At 48.5% G+C, this 19,559-nt stretch overlaps 1 protein-coding gene across 2 annotated transcripts in view; it reads right to left on the reverse strand.

The window, feature by feature from the left end:
- Positions 1-2,080: 2,080 nt before the first annotated feature.
- ZNF496 (zinc finger protein 496) overlaps positions 2,081-19,559 on the reverse strand; it is a 37,456-nt gene continuing 19,977 nt past the window's right edge. For both annotated transcript variants that reach the window (XM_066266491.1, XM_066266487.1), the window contains exons 6-9: positions 10,161-10,293; positions 9,632-9,739; positions 8,316-8,429; positions 2,081-4,535 (exon numbers count right to left, since the gene is read on the reverse strand). In XM_066266491.1, the coding sequence (XP_066122588.1) occupies positions 3,775-4,535; positions 8,316-8,429; positions 9,632-9,739; positions 10,161-10,293 (1,116 nt within the window). In that variant the 3' untranslated portion in view covers positions 2,081-3,774. The remainder of the gene's footprint in view (positions 4,536-8,315; positions 8,430-9,631; positions 9,740-10,160; positions 10,294-19,559) is intronic.

The following is a 19,559-nucleotide window of genomic DNA, read 5'->3' on the forward strand; positions in this document are numbered from 1 at the left end:
GGACGCCGAGTTCCTCGCAAGCACCCTCCCTCCAGGAAGGTGTGCCCGGTCCCAAGCCCGCGCTGGACCCACTTTGGCCGGGCTGCTTCCGGAGCGGTCCGTCCGCGCCTCCCCGCCCCCGCAAGCGCATCCAGACAGACTTGGCAAACTCCAAGCGCCCCTCTTCGTGCCAAGTTCAATGACTGTTGCCTAGTATTTAACACCACTCCTCATACTTCCATTCACTTATTTTATTGAGTTAACTGACATATACCAGGGAGCAAGATCTCAAACACTTCCCACTTTGGATTTTATGGGTCTTCTGAGACAAGAAGAGGAAGGAGATGGACACTCTCTATTGTAGAGAGAGGAAGGTAGGGGCAGATAGCATCTCTAAAATCTCTTAGCATCCAGCCCATCACTTGCAACACCTGACCACACTAGGATAACTCACTGAGGATGAAGAAGCACATCTCCAAAAATTCTTTTTGTGCGGTTGTTTCTGGTTACAAATGTTTGGGTCAATGTCTGAGAACATTCACCTGCAACAGTGAAGTTCTAGGATTCCCCCCCACCCCGTCTTGTTCAAGCTTTTGTCTTGTGTATAGTTAGATGCACTAGAGGAAGTTTGCTTGTAGCTTTGGGTTTTACAAAAGCAGACACCCCCACCCCCCATTTCCTCTCTCCTTGACATAAATGAAGCCTGAACTCTGTACTTTCTTAAGGTGCACTTAAGGAACTACTAGGGCTCCTGTATTCTCGATCAATAAACCTTTTCTTACTCCAAACTCTGGTGTTTTGAGTTTTGGCCTTATGAAGCATCAGATACATGGGGGATTTTGGACTGTTAACACACCTGCACACATTCCTTCCCAGGGTTGGACTGTATGCTTTAGGTAATCTGGACACTGGAGTCATGCAGCTGACCCACAGGTCCCTCTGCAATGCCTGCCTGCCACTGTGCATGCACAGAGCACTCAGGACATGAAGCCACATGTCCTTAAGGAGGTGTCCGCTGTCTTTGAATAAAATCCTAAGAACAAAGGCCACTTTGTTCTCCTAGTCTTTTTTTTTCTAAAGTGAGAAGTGGGGAGGCAGAGAGACAGACTCCCGCATGCACCTGACTGGGATCCACCCTGCAAACCCACTAGGGGGTGATGCCTGGCTCATCTGGGGTGTTGTTCTGTTGCAACCGGAGCCATTCTAGCACCTGAGTTGGAGGCTGTGGAGCCATCCTCAGCGCCCAGGGCCAACTTTGCTCCAATGAAGCCTTGGTTGCGTGCACAAGGGGAAGAAAGGAGTGGGGGAAGGGTGGAGAAGCAAATGGGCGCTTCTCCTGGGTGCCCTGGCCAGGAATCAAACCCGGGATTTCCATAGGCACGGTTGACACTCTACCACTGAGCTAACCAGCCAGGGCTCTCCTAGTCTTTGTTCAATTTCCTTAGCTCCTCCAAATTGCAGCTTGTCAAAAGTACTAAGAGCAGGTATTCCTGACCCTGGCTGGGTGGTTCAGTGGATAGAATGCCAACCCAGTATGACAGTGTAGTGAATCGATGTGTGACAAGCAACAGACCCCAAGGGGTGACTGCAGTCAGGGCAGCTCAGGCCTTCAGCCCGCTTGGGAAGCACTGGACAGGGCTCTCTTGGACCCAGAAACATCAGCCAGTCCAAACTGGTAACACGCCTCCCTACCTGTTAGAACAGCAGACAGAAGAAATGCTGTGGGCCGCTCTCTCATTTCTACCTGGGATTTGAGCTACATCATTCAGGGGAGCCATTTTCTGAGCCCTGAGTGATGTGACCTCCCAATTAGATAGGTAGGCACGTTGGTGTGCTGCATCAGCAAGGGTCCCCAAAGTTTTGGGCGGGGACCCCAGAAGCAGTTGTATCCTTGTTTTTCTTATTTCAGATCTGGCGTTACAGGTTGACAGGACAGCAAGTAGATCAGTGTTCCATTAGGCAAATGTGTGAAGTGGACAGAGAACCACCTGCCCACTGACAAGCCCTTGGGCAAGAGTGCAGGAGGGTGGGGCAAATGTAACCCAGCTTTGTTTGGGAATGCCCTCCCTTCTCCTGGCAGATTAATAAACAGGCAAACTACTTAGAAACAAAGAGCCCTGGTATTTATTTCTTGTTCTGTGTATGACCTTACGGTTTTATTGCATTAACTGCTCCTCATTGTGCAGTGGAGTCTACACAGGCACAGTAATCCGGATAAAACCTTGTGGCTCTTCCACTGGGTTTGTGGCAGTGGCATCTCAATGTGACAATGACATTACAAATAATTCATACTGCCCACCTGGTGGCTTTGATTCAGCCACCACTGCCCCACAGCCTCTGTGCTCTCTCATCATGGAGCCTGGGGAACAGTCAGTCTTCCATGGCACCAAGACCATGGTTTTTCACTGCTCAGGGCTTCACTCCGTCGAGAATTCCAGGCTACAAACCTTCACAGCTATGCTGCTTCCACTGGATTGGACAGCGAGTGAATTTGAGTTTCTATCAATTCATCAATTCATCTGTTAATCAGGGATGACCAGTCACAAGACTACATGGGGCTGTTGACTGAATTGTCTCCCCACCACCCAAAATCCATACTTACGTCCTAACCCCAGCACATCAGAATGTGACCTTTCTTGGAATTAATCATTGTAGATGTTACTAAAGTAGTTAAGGCAGGAATATACCAGAGTAGGCAGGGGGGTACCCTGATCCAATGTGACTAGTGTCCTTTTAAAAAGGGGAAATGTGGAGACACATATAGGTAAGAACACCACGTGGAGATGATGGCAGAGATGGGGTGATGCTTCAACAAGGTTTATCCACTGCCAGGCACCACCAGAAGCTGAGGGACAGGCATGGGACAGACCTTCCCTTTACCGCATGCTACCCTACCAACCCAACTGTGGACTCCCAGCCTCCAGAACTGAGGCAAGATATTTGTGTTTTAAGCCACCTGCGTCTGGTACTGTTAGGGCAGCCCTGGCAAATGACTCCAACAGCAGGCTAAACTAATGTGTGCAGAGCTCCACCTCACAGGAAGCCGTCCCCACTGCCCCTCCGAGACAACAGAATCCCACTGGGGCTGAGCTCTGCATTCCTGGAGGCGATGGAATGGGCAGGGGAACGTAAGTGCCTTTTAAATGACAACTGCTTCCACCCCACAACCATTTACCAGGACCTCAAGAGTACAAAGAAATGACATTTGGGCAGGGTGTGCAACATACAATTAAAAATATGAATATTGCCCTTGGTGAGGGAAACTTGTAGGACAGTTTCCCTTTGCAGAAGCACCCTTAAGGCTGCCTACCCTGAAAGAGTTGCCTGGCAACAGTGGGTGCACCCAGGGCAAGCTGGCTATGTGGAGGCTGCATGCCTGGCCCTGCTGCCCATATGCACTCAGGCCTCACTGACTGCCTCTAGCCCTTGCCCCACCCCAGGCTTTGGTGCTCTCAGATGGGACATACAGGTGCCCTGGGACCTCAGGTGTGGGGGTTTAGACCCGAGAGTATGGCAATGTAGTGAATCTGTGGATGGTAAATGATAGACCCCAAGGGGTAACCGTGATCAGGGTAGCCAAGGCTCTCGGCCTGGTTGGGAAGCACTGGACAGGGCTCTCTTGGACACAGAAACACCGGTGAGTCCAAGCTGGTTATGCATCTCCCTCCCTGCTTTTTCGCAAAGCAGAGACAGAAGACATGCTCAGTGGGCCACTATCTCATTTCTACCTGAGCAGAGGGTGAGAGGATGAGGTCTTTTCTGGGGCAGGTGCGTCCTGGAAAGGGTGTACGCCCCTCAGTAAGAGTTAAGCGCCTGCTTGGAGCGGCGCTTCATGTGCAGGCGCTGGTGTCGCAGGAGGTCCGAGTTGTGCAGGAAGCTTTTGACGCAGTACCGGCACCTGAAGGGCCGCGCTGGGTCCTTACCATGCACGCTGCTGCGGTGCCTCGCCAGGTGATCGGGACGCTGGAACAGCTTTCCGCAGTCACAGCACTGGACGCTCACCCGGGCCCGGCCCTCGGCTAGCAGTGTGTCGGGACCCCCACCCGTGGCCCCTGCCGCCTCCTGATCACTTCCCATCACCGCCTGGCGCCCAGAGGGGGACAGATGGACACGCCTATGGCAGAGCAGGTGCGAGTTGAGGCGGAAGCTCTTCCCACAGGCACCACACCGAAAAGGTTTCTGGGCCTCGTGGGCCTCCTGGTGCCCATCCAGGTCCTCGCTGTCGCTGAACAGCTCCCCACACACCGAGCACTCATGCAGCTTCTCCTGCTCCCTGCGGCTGCGCAGGTGCCGAATGAAGTTGACCCTCCAGCGGAAGACCTTCCCGCAGTTGGGGCACACATAAGACTTCCCAGAGGAGGTATGCACCTCGCCCCTGGCTGGGGAGCCATTCTGCTGCGGGGTCGGGGCACGGTGCAGCTTCCCTGTGGGGCTGCGTGGCTCCTCCCTGCAGTAGGGGCCCAGCTGGGAGTCCTCGTCCCCAGAGCTGGACAGGATGATCTCGATAGTCACCTCCTCGTCCAGGCTGTTCTTAGAGGGCGGTGAGACGCCTCCAGCTGCAGGAAAGCAACATGGAGGTCACTGTGAGTTGATGCTGGAACAGGTTATGACATTGGGGGTCATGGTGAGAAAGTGTTATGTATTTTATGTAAGAAGGACATGAATTTGGGTGGAGTGTTAAGGGCAGAACTGCAGCCCCTAAACATTCTTATTATGCTTAAGCCATAATCCCCAATACCTCAGAATGTGACTGTATTTGGAGTGAAGCTATTTCAAGAGGTAATTAAAATGAGATCATTAGGGTAGGCCGTAATCCAACTGGCATCCTACAAGAAGAGATTCAGACAAAGACATGCAGAGATACAACCATATGGAGGCACAGAGGTAAGACACCATCTACAGGCCAAGAAGAGAGGCTTCAGGGAAAACCCCCACTTCTGAAACCTGGATCTCAGACCTCCAGCCTCTAGAATACTGAGAAAATCCATTTCTACTGTGTGAGCCTCCCAGTCTGTGGTACTTTGCTAGGATAGCCCTTGGGAGACTAATATGTCATATATGGAATGACACCCCCCCAAATCAACTAAAGTGACCAAAAGTAAATGCAGAGTTTCTAAAAAGGGTACATAAACAATGATTGTGTTCCGGTGGGCTGTTCACAGAATGATGTGAGGAACTCCTATTAAGGTGAGGTATGATTTAGAGATGTTCCCAAAACACCAGAGAGCTCTCAGCTCACCAGTGTGTGGGGCTATAGGGAGGAGAGTCCCCTGAATGGGTTGTTTGAATAACAGGGAAATGGGGAGAAGTGTGGTCTGAGTGCATGGTATTAGATCAAGTAATCCTCAACGATAACCCCTCAAGGCAGCTCTGATTCCTATCTCTTGTTTTACGGGGAAAAATCTAAAGGAGACAGAGAAAGTTTCCTACGATATCAGGGGGATGGAGCTCAATCAGGGGACTGAGCACACTAATGGCCATGTTGTACATGAACCAGGTGAGGCCTCATGCCAAGCTGTCAGCTAACTGCTCAGAGAGAGCGCCCTGTGGGCTGGGAATGGATGATGGATGGTTATCTGTGAGCTGGAGGGACTGTGGAGAGAAGCAGTGAAAACAGAAAGCTAGATGTGTGTGTATGGGGGAGACAAAAGCATTATTAAAAAAAATATGCTTATTATGTTAGGATAGAGAGGCTTTCTTGCAAGACATAAAGCCAAAAAAAGAATGAAAAATAGGAAGAATTATGTGCCAATAAGAGGCAATGGATTCAGATCCATAATTCTGATTTCATACAGAAGCCAAGCTGTGGCTCAGCGAAGTGTTCAGCCCAGGCCTCGGCCCCGACGGTCTGCATTTAGATCTCAGACACTGACACTCCTGTCTGGGAGTGTGGACCCTGGGCAGCGACTTCAGCTCGGGTGCCCCAGCTGCAGAATGGAGACATCAGAGTATCTGTTACAGGTTGAATGTGCCACCCCCAAAACATGTCTGTTGCAGTCCTATCCCCCACTGAGGCAGTTATTAGGAAGTGGGGCTTTTGGGAGGTGATTAGGGACTGCATGTTGGTAAGAATGCCCCAATAAGAAAAACAAGTGTGAGGTGTGAGAACACAAGCTCCCTTACCTCCCTCATGATACCCCCCCCCAAAACATCACGCACTAGGACAAGGCCCTGTGAGCACATGGTGAGAAGGCAGCATCTACAAGCCAGGAAGAGAGCCTTCACCATTCACAGACTGCTGGGGCTTTATCTTGGACTTGTGAGAAATAAACTTGGTGTTTCAGCCACCCCACTGATGGCTTTTGCTGTGTTAACTGTGCTCACTGAGAAAGTGTCTATCTCAGAAGGAGTGGTATAGATCAGTGGTCCCCAACCTTTTTTGGGCCACAGACCGGTTTAATGTCAGAAAATATTTTCACGGACCGGCCTTTAGGGTGGGACGGATAAATGTATCACGTGACCGAGAAAAGCGTCAAGAGTGAGTCTTAGACGGATATAACAGAGGGAATCTGGTCATTTTTAAAAAATAAAACATCGGCTCAGTGGTAGAACGTCGGCCTGGCGTGCAGAAGTCCTGGGTTTGATTCCCGGCCAGGGCACACAGGAGAAGCGCCCATCTGTGTGCGCTTCTCCTTCCTCTCTGTCTCTCTCTTCCCCTCCCGCAGCTGAGGCTCCATTGGAGCAAAGATGGCCCGGGCACTGGGGATGGCTCCTTGGCTTCTGCCCCAGGCGCTAAAGTGGCTCTGGTCGAAACAGAGCGATGCCCCGGAGGGGCAGAGCATCGCCCCTGGTGGGCGTGCCGGGTGGATCCCGGTCGGGCGCAAGCGGGAGTCTGTCTGACTGTCGGTCCCCGTTTCCAGCTTCAGAAAAATACAAAAATAAAATAAAATAAAATAAAAAAATAAAAATAAAACATTGTTCAGACTTAAATATAAATAAAACAAAAATAATGTAAGTTATTTATTCTTTCTCTGCGGACTGGCACCAAATGGCTCATGGACCGGTACCGGTCCACGGCCTGGGGGTTGGGGACCACTGGTATAGATAACAGTGCATGAAATCACTTGAAGACCTTACCCTGATGCTTAGGTTGGAAACAAGACTTACCCAGTGTGAAGGGGGAAAAGGCAAAAAATAAATAAAAAATAAAAATAAACAAGAAACAAGGACTAAACAGTAACTACCTGATTCACAGAGAAAACAAAACAAACAGGACTAGTCGACTCAGTATGGCACCGAGTGCAGCTGGGCCCCAGTGCAATAAGCACCCACCACATACAGCATGAGGCTGCTGTGAGCAGGCAGAGGCCAGAGGAGGCAGGGACTGCACATGCTGCAGCAACCCCACTGAGACAGCTACTTGCAGCTTGTGGAAGGGTTTCCTCAGCGTACATGGCTGCCCTTAGCAGGCACCTCAGAAAACTAGGGGTGAGGGAGCTCAAAGTTTGTGGGGTGGGGCCATCCTCCTGGATCTGCTTTAAATGTAAAATTACTTTTGTCTACACATGAAGTGGTGAACAGAAATGACAGTAAGCCCTGCACAGACACATCTTGCTCCAAAAGGCATCTTGGGTAAAACAAACTGCATGAGTTCAGTCCCCACAGCTGTGCAAAGTCCCCATGACACAGTACATTCCTGAACCAGAGACCTAATATAATAGTATCTGTCAACTGGAATTTTAAAAAGGAAGATAAGATGAAAAAAAAAAAAAGAAGAACCAGAGACTCAGGTTTGGTGTTTGGAAGAACACCTGAACCCCAAGGACATTAAAGATGGCCACATTTTTGTCTGCCTCTGGCAGGTAATGACCTTTACCAACATGTCTCGGAGTACACGTGTGGGTGGAACACATGCTGTCCAGACTCCCTTATCCTCTGGCATTCCACAATCCTGCTCTTTAGGTCTAAGACCTTGCCCAAGACTCTGGCCTTCTGTGCTCCAGGAAGAAACACTTTCCTATATGGCCAGCAGTGCCATGGCACACCTGCTTCAACCTGCACGGGGAGGCTGGGGGAGGGGGGAGGATCTTGGCTGGGGCTCAGCTGGGAGAGACCCTAGAAAAATCAACTGACAATTCACAGGAACAATGCATTTGGCTGGGACCTCAGAGATTCAATCCCAGCAAATGTGCATGCACATAACACACTTTCACATACAACACCCCGCCATACACAATACATCTACGCACAAACTACATATCCCCTGACACACAGTACACACACACCACATAACTGCACTCATGTGCAGGTGCACATGTACACACACCACACACACACGTGCTCAAATATAGACCACACACAGGCGCTCACCCCACACCCTACCAGGCCCTCTCTACCTGGGCGGGTGCTCTGAGCAAGCGCTGTCTGCTGGCAGGCCTGGAACTCTGGCACCTGCAGCTCATCTCGTTTTCCTCTTTCTTTGACCTGGAACGGCTGGAGACTTGGAAAGTCTTTCCAGGGAAGAAAATGGAAAGGTGGGTTTGTCACGTAGCTGCAGCACTACCTGGGGAGGCACCTTAACAGATGCTAGGCTGTGATCCAAGGGGAGCCTGGGCTCCCTTTTCGGGCAGCCATGCCATCAATGTCTGTACAGCGAATGAATTTGTAGGCAAAACAGCCAACACCACAAACAGGGGTTCTGAAGCTAGATGGAGTCAGCATGGGTCTTGGTTCTGCTCTATCTGACTGTGAATGAGTGACTGCCAATCCTATGGTCATTTCCACTCTGCACTGCAGTTCCCACAGGCCCAGGGTCCTGAGCAGACACTGCATAAACACAGCCTGCTCAGAGCCTGCCAGACAGAGGACAGGAGCTGGCCGCCCAAGAGGCCCTGCATGCTCATTCTAGGTGAGGATGTGGAGCCACACCTGACTGCACTGTACCAGCTCCAGGCCCTGAAGGGGAAGGGGTGTGGGGCAGAGTTTTTTTTGCCCTAAAAGGAGCAGTGTCTTGACACATTACAGCACAGTGGTTAAAAAGTCAAGTTCTGCCTGACCTGTGGTGGCGCAGTGGATAAAGCGTCGACCTGGAATGCTGAGGTCGCTGGTTCGAAACCCTGGGCTTGCCTGGTCAAGGCACATATGGGAGTTGATGCTTCCTGCTCCTCCCCCCTTCTCTGCCCCTTCTCTCTCTCTCTCTCTTTCTCCCCCCTTCTCTAAAATGAATAAATAAAATCTTTAAAAAAAAAAAAAGTCAAGTTCTGGTGACAAAGCCCAGGGTAGGGGGACTAGAAAATGCTGCTCCTCAGCTGCGCTGTTGTCACTCAAGTCCCAGGACTCATACCGCAGTTTCCTCATACCCGCAGCATGTGGTAGAAGGCCTACCTGGAGGTCCTGTGCCTAGCACTCCTCTCTACCTGACCTGTGGAGAGTGTGACTCACTTGCGGAAGGGCCACTGGCTTGTCAGCACAGATCGGGTGCTTCTTGCAGCAGAGGAAAAGATATTCCCACTGTGTCCTAGTCCCTGGTGAGGAAGGAGTGTGATCCCCACACCCAGAAAAATAAAAACCTACGTTCTTTCTGTAAGGAGTTGCGTGGAGGAGGAGGCAAGACATATTCTACGAAGACAGAAGCAGGGCTTCCAGAGGGCTGCCGTGAGATGGCCCGCCTACCACCCCACTCTGCCCACCCAGTGGTAGAATCATGACTCACCCAAGTAGGAGGCCTGGGTAGCATCCTTCCCCTGGAGGTCCTGCAGCTCTGGAACACGTGGCTCATTCTCTTCTCCCTGGGAGAGGTCCAGCTGGGCTGCTGGGTCATCTGTTCATAGAAAAGGAGAGGACACACATTCCTCAGTGACCTGGAGGGAGGCAGGACAGGCCTGGCAGTGACAGGGTTATGCAAGTCAGCACAGAAGCAGAAAGCTGGAGCAGGCAGGAAGGGCAGGTGAGGGTAAACTGGTGGGGGAGCTGTGGGCTTGGGGCAGCACTGTCAGGCTTGTGGGTTAGAGAGCCACAGTTTGAGGCCATAGGATCAGCATGAGAGAAGAAAAGTGGATATTCAGAAATTTGTTATATTTTGTATGCAAAAGAGACAGTAAGCTTGGTTTACATGTAATAGTGTCAAGAGAGGGTCCCTCTGTGCAGGTGACCTACTGTCAAGGTTGAGGGGTGGTAAGATCATATGTGATCCCCCCCCCCCCAAGTCCCTGGTCTCAGGAGAGGGTGGAAGTCAGTCTTACTTTGAGGCAGCGAGACTCCACAGTCCTCTCCAATGATGAACTCTCCATAGAAGCCAGTCTGGGCAGGGTCTAGAAGGGACCAGTCCTCTTCTGAGAAGCAGAAGATCATGTCTTCAAATGGAGAAAACCGTTTCTGAAACCACAGGACAACAGGGATGCCTCAGTCCAGGGACAAGCTAGGGGAGGGATGCTGCAAACAAGGGAGCAGCTGGACACAACTCCATAATGTGTATGCAGAAGGGGCAGGGCTGAGGGCCGCTCCCCAGCTCTCACCTGGCATCCACCTCGATCCTATTTGGTTTGGCCGAATCCAAATTGCAACTTACCAGTGGCCAAGGGGGTGCAGAAACAGGCCACCTGCTGAGTATGGCAGGGTGTACGCATAGCCCCAGGTAAGCAACGGGAACCATGGACATTGCCAGGGCGCTCAGCCGGCCGTGCAATGCTCCATTTCTAGAGCTTATTTTGCACATGTGCTGTGTTAAGTCTGTTCAAGCCCCTTCATGGCAGCATTGATGATCATAGATAATATCCTATTATCTATACATCCTGAGCACAGGTAATAAAGACAGAAGACAAACTCTGCTTACCAGCAGAGCACTGATGAATCCCAGGACATCCTCCCAGGCACGAGTATGGTACAATTACAAGGAGCAGGGCTCTATGCACAGCGTGGAAGCCTCCATGGTGGCCACATGGAGAGCACCTGTGCTGAGACGAGCTAGACTGCTAAGGTGCAGTGCATCCACAGTCTGGGTCGTCAGCAACTCTGCAGTGAGGCTGGGGCTTACGCTTTCACAGACCACGGGAACGTATCAAATTAACTCTAATTGTAAAAATGGTGGCATATCCACATAATGCCAAGTGATCACAAAAATAAGTCCTTTACAAAATGAAAATATAGCTCTTTGCCCACTGAAGCATGAAATTATTATTAGGTTCTAAAACTTCCTATATATATATTTATGTTTTTTGCTGTTGTTGTTATTTTGTTTTAGGTAAGAGGAGGGGAGACAGTGAGGCAGACAAACCAACTGAGCTGTCCTCAGTTTCCCAGTGGATGCTGGAACAAATCAAGTCACTGGCTGTGAGAGGGGAAGAGAGAGAGAAGAGGGAGAGGGAGGAGGAGAGAAGCAGATGGTTGCTTCTCCTGTGTGCCCTGACCAGGGATCGAACCAGGGCATCCATATGCAGGGCCAATGCTCTATCCACTGAGCCACTGGCCAGGGCTACAAACTTCCTATAAACACTAATGTGATAACAAATTCATGGTAACAAGAAATGTCATTGAAAAATAATTTACTCTGTTTTTAATAATGTGGAACCTTGATTATTTGAAAGAATATTTGGAAAAAGAAAGGCATGAATGATGGAGAACTTCTGGTCTAGCTAACATGCTGTTCATACTCTAATCACCAGGATCAGCGTCAGGCAGTACGTACCTGCCTGTGTGTCACTATCACATATAGTTGGAGGAACTATCTACATGTACAGTCACTTGGATATTGGCTTAACAAGGCACAGATTTTCTGCAATCACAAAGCATGTAAAATAAAATTCCATTTTGGGTTATAAGAAATAATTCTTTTATAGTCAATTGGAAAGGACTTCAAAATAAAATTTAGGGTGGGGGAGGGAGTATAATCCATATATTAAATAATAAATGTTTTAAAAATTTAGAAGTTCATAATATAATATACACATGTCCTTGTATCTACCCATACTAAACCACAGATTTTCAAATGGTGTGCTACAAGAACTTTTAAAACATGCAATACCTGACTAGTCAGGGGCACTGACCTCTTTTCCCTTAGACTATCAAATAAAAAAAATCATAACAGCCTGACCTGTGGTGGTACAGTGGGATAAAGCGTCGACCTGGAACATTGAGGTTGCTGGTTCGAAGCCCTGGACTTGCCTGGTCAGGGCACATATGGGAGTTGATGCTTCCTGCTCCTCCCCTTTCTCTCTCTCTCTCTCTCTCTCTCCCCCCCCTCTCTAAAAATCAATAAATAGAATATTAAAAAAAAAAAACTCTCAAATTCCCCTCACCCAACCTCCCACTAGGGCAGGGGTCGGGAACCTATGGCTCAAGAGCCAGATGTGGCTCTTTAAAAAAAAAAAAAAATCATAACAGCCAACATAACAACAGCCATCAGGTATTAATGAATCAAAAGTATACCTATTTTTTCTGGTCAGTCCGTAAAAAACTGTATTTTTTTATGTAATTACTAATTAATTTATGTGTGCCTTGAGGTGAATCACTCGGATGGTTGCTCTGGGGCCAGGCTCAGGTGTGGGGGGGACAGGGCTGGGAAAGGACAGTTTTCAGTGAATACCCTGTGATGCCTTGGACTCCTCCTCACCCCATCTATCTGTATTGCATACTAACCCAGGGAGACCAGAGGTGGAGCAGATTCATCAAGTCAACATCTGCCTTAATCTGTCACATTTGCCCCGTCTCTCATATGTGACAGGTGGGCATGTTTACTCATTCTCTGGGTCACTGGGGACTTGCAGACATTATGATATGTAACCCTGTTACCCCAAGTGTCCACATGAATCTTCTAGGCAAAAAATCACACATCAGCATGATTTCCTATAGCATTGTGGTTCTCAACCAAGGGGTGCAGGTTCTGCACCCAGGATATGTGGCAATGCCAGGAGACATTTGTTACCACTAGGGTGGGCACTACTGACATCAATAGACTGGAGGCCAGGGACACCACTCAACAACCCACAGTGCCCAGGACAGCCCATGTGACACAGAACAGACAGCCAAAATGTAAAGTCATGGTCTAGTTACTGCTTTACATTAGAAAAATTGGACATGGGTTCAATATCATTTAGTGTCTTCTGAACTATGAAATAGTAATTACCTTTCCAAGAAAAGAAATTATTTATTTATTTTTATTTATTTATTTTTTGTATTTTTCTGAAGCTGGAAATGGGGAGAGACAGTCAGACAGACTCCCGCATGCGCCCGACCGGGATCCACCCGGCACGTCCACCAGGGGGCGATGCTCTGCCCCTCTGGGGCGTCGCTCTGCCGCGACCAGAGTCACTCTAGCGCCTGGGGCAGAGGCCAAGGAGCCATCCCCAGCGCCTGGGCCATCTTTGCTCCCATGGAGCCTTGGCTGCGGGAGGGGAAGAGAGAGACAGAGAGGAAGGAGAGGGGGAGGGGTGGAGAGGCAGATGGGCGCCTCTCCTGTGTGCCCTGGCCAGGAGTCGAACCTGGGATCTCTGCACGCCAGGCAAGAAAAGAAATTATGAAGACTTCCACAGGTGAGTGTGACAAGACTTGAAATTGCCAGGTCAAAGCTTTCTAATGGGCCCTAGGTATCTTGCTAAACATAAATTGTGTCTTTAAATGTTAATCATCAGGTACACAAGTGAAATTCAACATCCTTACATGTATATGACCAACAGTTAAACCGTCACAAATACTTTTTTTTTGTTTGTTTAAGCCCATCTGGAAAATATGAGATCAAATGTAATGCTGCCCTGGGGCCTGGGGGAAAACTTCTGGACAATTTTGGGAAAAAAGAAGTACACCCTGTGACTCAGAAATTCCACTTCCGGGACATTGTTCTGAGGAAATCACCAGGGACATGTGCACAGGTGTGTGCAGAAGACAGTTTGGGAGAAGCACATCGGGCTCCTTCTTCACACCTTTTTCTGCTGTCTGAAGACTGATCCTAAGCACGGATCATTTAGGTTTCATTAACCCTTTGAGTAGTACAAATGTTCATGTATGTCCTCACTCAAAGAGTTACAAACAACTCACTCAAAGGGTTAAAAACTGAGACAAAATTGAGAGGTCCTCGCCTTTAAGTTACAAAAAACTATAAACAGGGTTCCAGTCCTTGCTTCAGGTTTTCTTTGAAAGGCTGTGAGGAGTGGGTCACAGTCTGCCAGTGGTTGGTCTCTGAGCATCTCCAGTCCCAAGTCCCCCTTTCAGACCTTCCCGGAGGGAGGCTGCCATATTTTATATGGCTTTTATATTCAGTGCATGTCTTTTAAACTCAAATTTCATTTGAATATAGTGAAATGATGACACAGAAGTGTTTTGGGTGTTTTAAATGTTGAACTTGCCTTACACTCCCATTCTGTTTAAGATTTATTCATATGCCTATACATAGGTCTAGTTCATTGGCTTAAACTGATGTACAGAATTTTAGTGTAGTGACTTCACTCCTTCTTTTGTCAAATAATATTTAGCTCTGTCCCAGTATAGATGCTCCTCGACCCAGACGGGGTTACATCCTGATAAACCCATCATAAATTGAAAGATCCTAAGTTGAAAATGCATGGCCCTGGCTGGTGGCTCAGTGGCTATATCATCAGTATGGACATTCAGGTTTGATTCCTGGTCAGGGCACTCAGGAGAAGTGACCATCTCCTTCTCCCCACACCCTCCCCCTTCTCTCTTTTTCTTCCCCTCCTGCAGCCAGTGGCTCAGTTGGTTGGAGATTTGGCCCTGGGTGCTGAGGACAGCTAGGTTGGTCCAAGAGCATCAGCCTCAGGCATTAGAAATAGCTTGGTACTCGAGCGTTGGCCCAAGATGGGGTTGTCAGTGGATACCTGTTGGGGTACATGTGGGATTCTATCTTCCCTCCACTCACTTAGGAAAAAAGAAAAAAGAAAAGGAGCCTGACCAGGTGGTGGTACAGTGGGATAGAGTGTCAGACTGGGACACAGAGGACCCACGTTCAAAACCCTAAGGTCACCGGCTTGGGCACGGGCTTATCCGGCTTGAGTACAAGGTTGCTGGCTTAAGTGTAGGATCTTACATATGACCCCATGGTTGCTAGCTTGACCCCAAAGGTCGCTGGCTTGAAAACCAAGGTCGTGGGCTTGAACAAGGGGTTACTTGCTCTTCTGTAGCCCCCCCATCAGGGCACATATGAGAAAACAATTAATGAATACTGAAGGTGCTGCAATGAAGAATTGATGCTTCTCATCTCTCTCCCTTCCTGTCTGTCCCTCTCTCTGTCTCTGTCAAAAAAATAAAAAGAAAAAAAGAAAGAAAAGGAAATGCACACAGCACCACACTGTAAAGCATGGGTCGCTGACTCTTGTAATTGTGTAGTTGACAAGCTGTGCTTACTGCCCTTCCCAGAACGACAAGAGAATTCTTCTGCATATAGCCAGTCCAGGAAAACATCCAAATTTAAATTCCAAAGTAGTTTCTTCTTTTATTTTATTTTTTTATTGATTTTGAGAGAGAGAGAGAGACAGGAAGGGAAAGATGAAAAGCATCAATTTGTAGTTGTGTCACTTTAGTTGTTCATTGATTGCTTTCTCATACGTACCTTGACTGGGGTGCCCAATCTGAGCCAGTGACCCCCTGCTTAAGCCAGTGACCTTGGGATCATGTTGATAATTCCGTGCTGGTGACTTCAGGGTTTCTGACCAGGGACATCAGCATTCCAGGTCAATGCTCTATGGTTACACCACCACCTGGTTAGGCTCTCCTCCAGCTTTTAAAAAATAGAGTGGTACCTTGAGATACGAACAGACCAATATATGAATTTTTTTTTCTTTTTTTAAAGATACGAGCTGCAACTCGGTCCATATTTTTGTTCGAGATCCGAGCAAAATTCCGAGATCAAGTTGTGATTCGGGAAGCTGCTGCTAGTTGGCGCATTGGGCGCACGGGTCCAGTATCAGCAGTTTGATATATGAGTTGACTGACTTACAAGCTCGGTTACAGAACGAATTAAATTCGTATCTTAAGGTACCACTGTACATAATTTTTAGACTGACCAGGCAGTGGTGCAGTACATAGAGCATTGGCCTGGGATGCTGAGGACTCAGGTTCAAAACTGAGGTCACCAGCTTGAGTGCAGGGTCATAGACATCACCCCATGGCTTGAGCCCAAAGGTCACTGGCTTGAAGTCCAAGGTTTCTGGCTTGAGTCCAAGGTCTCTGGCTTGAGCAAGGGGTCACTGGCTCAGCTGGAGTGCCCTGGTTAAGATGCATATGAGAAACCAATCAATGAGCAATTAAGGTGCCACAACTACAAGTTGATGCTTCCCCTCGATCTCCCTTCCTGTCTATCTGTCCCTGTCTGTCCTTTTCTCTCATAGGAAAAAAAAAAGACGTTCAATCTTCAAAACATTATTATTATTATTATTTTATCAAGTGAGAGGCAGGAAGGCGGAGAGACAGACTCCTGCATGAGCCCCAACAGGCATCCATCTGACAACCCCCATATGGGGCTGATGTTCTGCCCATGTGGGGCCGCTGCTCCGCTTCTCAGCAACTGAGTTATTTTAGTGCCTAAGGCAAGGCCATCCTTAGCACCCAGGGCCAACTTGCTCATTTGAGCCATGGCTGTGGGAGGAGAAAAAAAGGTGGGGGGTGAAGAAGCAGATGGGTACTTTTCCCGTGTGCCCTGCCGGGGAATCAAACCCAAGACTTCCACACGCCTGGCTGATGCTCTACTGCTGGGCAAACTGGCCAGGGCCCAAAACACATTATTAAAACAGTGAAAAGGCAAGCCATAGAATGAAAGAAAATATTCCCAATACACACATCTGACAAAGAACTTCTATCCAGAATACATATATTTTTAAAAGCTCTTAAAACACAGTAAGACAAGTGAGCCAATAAATAGGGAAATATTTGAACATTTCATAAATGATGCATAAAAGATCCACAACAGATGAAAAGATAGTCAACTTCACTAGTCAATAGGGGATATAAATTAAACCACAATCAGATATCTCTTTTATGGTTAAAATAAGTGGGGTTTTTTAAACCAAAGGATGGTGAAGACACGAGACAACTGGACCCCCATTACTGTGGCAGAAGTGTAAGTGGTAGTGCACTACAGGAAACAGCCATTTCTCGTATCATTAATCACTGACCCTGTGAAAATCTCAACCCCAGGCAATTATCTCAAATGAAAACATTCATCCACAAAAAGACTTGCATATGAATGTTCATAGAAGCTTCACTCATAAGAGACAAAAATGAAAGTTACCGAAATATTTTATCAATAGTTGGTTGGTCAATGGATAAACTAGCTGTGACACAGTTGTACAATGGAATACCATTCAGCAATGAAAAGCAACAAACGACTGAAACACACATGTGAATGGTGCTTAAATCACTGGGCAGAGGAACATGACATACTGCAGGACTCCACTGATAGGAACTCCCAGAACAAGGACAGTGAATCTACTGATCAATTACAAACACACTAAAAACAAGCAAAAAAGCCTCCATAGAGAAAGAAACAGTCTCAGGAAAGCCCTGGCTGGATAGCTTCGTTGGTGCATTGTCCCAAAATGTGGAGGTTGCCAGTTCGATCCCCAGTCAGGGCACATTCTGGAACAGATGGATATTCCTGTCTGTCTAAATCAATAAAATCAACATTAAAAAGAAAAGAAATAGTCTCAGCCAAGAAGACAGGAGAGAAAAGAACAGAATGAAACCCCAGGGGCACAGACCCTGCACTGTGCACCTCTATGCTACATTTTGGAAACTCATAATATTTTAAACATTTTCATGATTATGTTTGTTATGGTGATCTGTGACCAGTGATCTTTGATGTTGCTACTGTTAACTGTTCGGGGTACCACCTGATGTTGCTACTGTTACTGTTTGGGGAACCAGCCGATGTTGCTACTGTAACTGTTTGGGGTGCCATGCCCATGCCTGTATCAGAAGGCGAATGTAACCAATAAGGGTTGTGAGCTCTGACTGCCCCATCTCTCTCCCTCTCCTCAGGCCTCCCTGTTCCCTGAGACACAACAATAGTGAGATGAATCCTACTGGTAACTGTACAGCAGAGTCTCACATCTCTCACTTTAAATCTAAATCTAGAAATAATTTAGGGTTATGGGGAAGAAAGTGAAGGTAATACATCCCACAACCATATCAAAACTACAATGAAACTACAGAACCATAGTAAGTCAGAACCGCATGAAATCTAGCTGAATGGAAGTCCTACAACCAAGGATTTAAAGAAGCCACATGAGACTGGTAGGAGGGTGGTGAAATGAGATGGCTGGTTGCAAGCCCACCTGTGACATGTAAAAATCAGAAGGGATATCTTGGCTGCAAAGGTTCCCTCTGAGAAACAAGGGGTCACAGCCCCACACCAGGCACCTAACTCAGGGTTCCAAAGCCAGGAAGAGAAGTCCCCATAACTTCTGGCAGGGGACAACCAACAGAGGCTGAGGAAAAACAGAGGGCTGCTAGAGTCCCAGGCATTCCTCTTAAAGGGCTCTTGCATGGACTTACTCAGAACCACTCCCTGAGCTCTAGTGCTGAGGCAGCAGCTTGAAAGGCACCAAAGACATATAGGGAAGAATTGAATTATCTTGTATAAGGACAAGCTGGAGGGGCAGCTTTCTCCCAGACAGAAATGCTGACAGAGACCATTGTTTCTTTTCTTTTTTTTTTTTTTTTTTTTTTTTTGTATTTTTCTGAAGCTGGAAACGGGGAGAGGCAGTCAGACAGACTCCCGCATGCGCCCTACCGGGATCCACCTGGCACGCCCACCAGGGGGCGATGCTCTGCCCCTCCGGGGCGTGGCTCTGCCGCGACCAGAGCCACTCTAGCGCCTGGGGCAGAGGCCAAGGAACCATCCCCAGCACCCGGGCCATCTTTGCTCCCATGGAGCCTTGGCTGCGGGAGGGGAAGAGAGAGACAGAGAGGAAGGAGGGGGGGGGTGGAGAAGCAAATGGGCGCTTCTCCTACGTACCCTGGCTGGGAATCGAACCCGGGTCCCCCGCACGCCAGGCCAACGCTCTACCACTGAGCCAACCGGCAAGGGCCACCATTGTTTCTTTTATGAGCCCTCCCCCAACAGAGGACACTGCAGGTGAGCAACATATCTGAGTCTCTATTAATCTGGTTAACACTGTCAGCTCTGCCCTGGTGATTCCCTGAGACCCTGCTCCACCTAAACTGATTCCAGTGGCTTTTCCATTTGAATGGCCTGTTTGGCTCATATTTCAAATTTCCCTAAAATTTCTCAAACCAGCAGCATCTGGCCTTGGCATGCACTGCACCTCTAAGCAGCTCCAGGCTTAGAACTAGCAGCAGCCAGCCTTGGTTCACAGCTAGGCTTTTCCTAGGTACCTCCAAGCCCAGCACAGGTAGCAGCATTCTGCAGATTGCTTTGTAGCTCATGCCAGGTGGCCCCAGGGCAGAACACAGGTGGTAGCTGACCTTGACCTGCACCTCCTGGAAGACCCCCCGAGCCAGCACACCCAGTGAACAGCTTCAGACCACTTCAAAACACCACCAACCAAACACCTCCACAAGTGGCACACTCAAGGGGTAGGATCAGTGGGCACCAGAGCCCTGCTGAAGTAAGTCTTGCTCTGTAGGTCAGCCCAAGCACAGCTGATTCTCCATGTGATGGTCGGAGGCTGGTG

This window comes from Saccopteryx bilineata, chromosome 1 (assembly GCF_036850765.1).
Source record: "Saccopteryx bilineata isolate mSacBil1 chromosome 1, mSacBil1_pri_phased_curated, whole genome shotgun sequence".
In the NCBI taxonomy this organism is placed as follows: Eukaryota; Metazoa; Chordata; class Mammalia; order Chiroptera; family Emballonuridae; genus Saccopteryx; species Saccopteryx bilineata.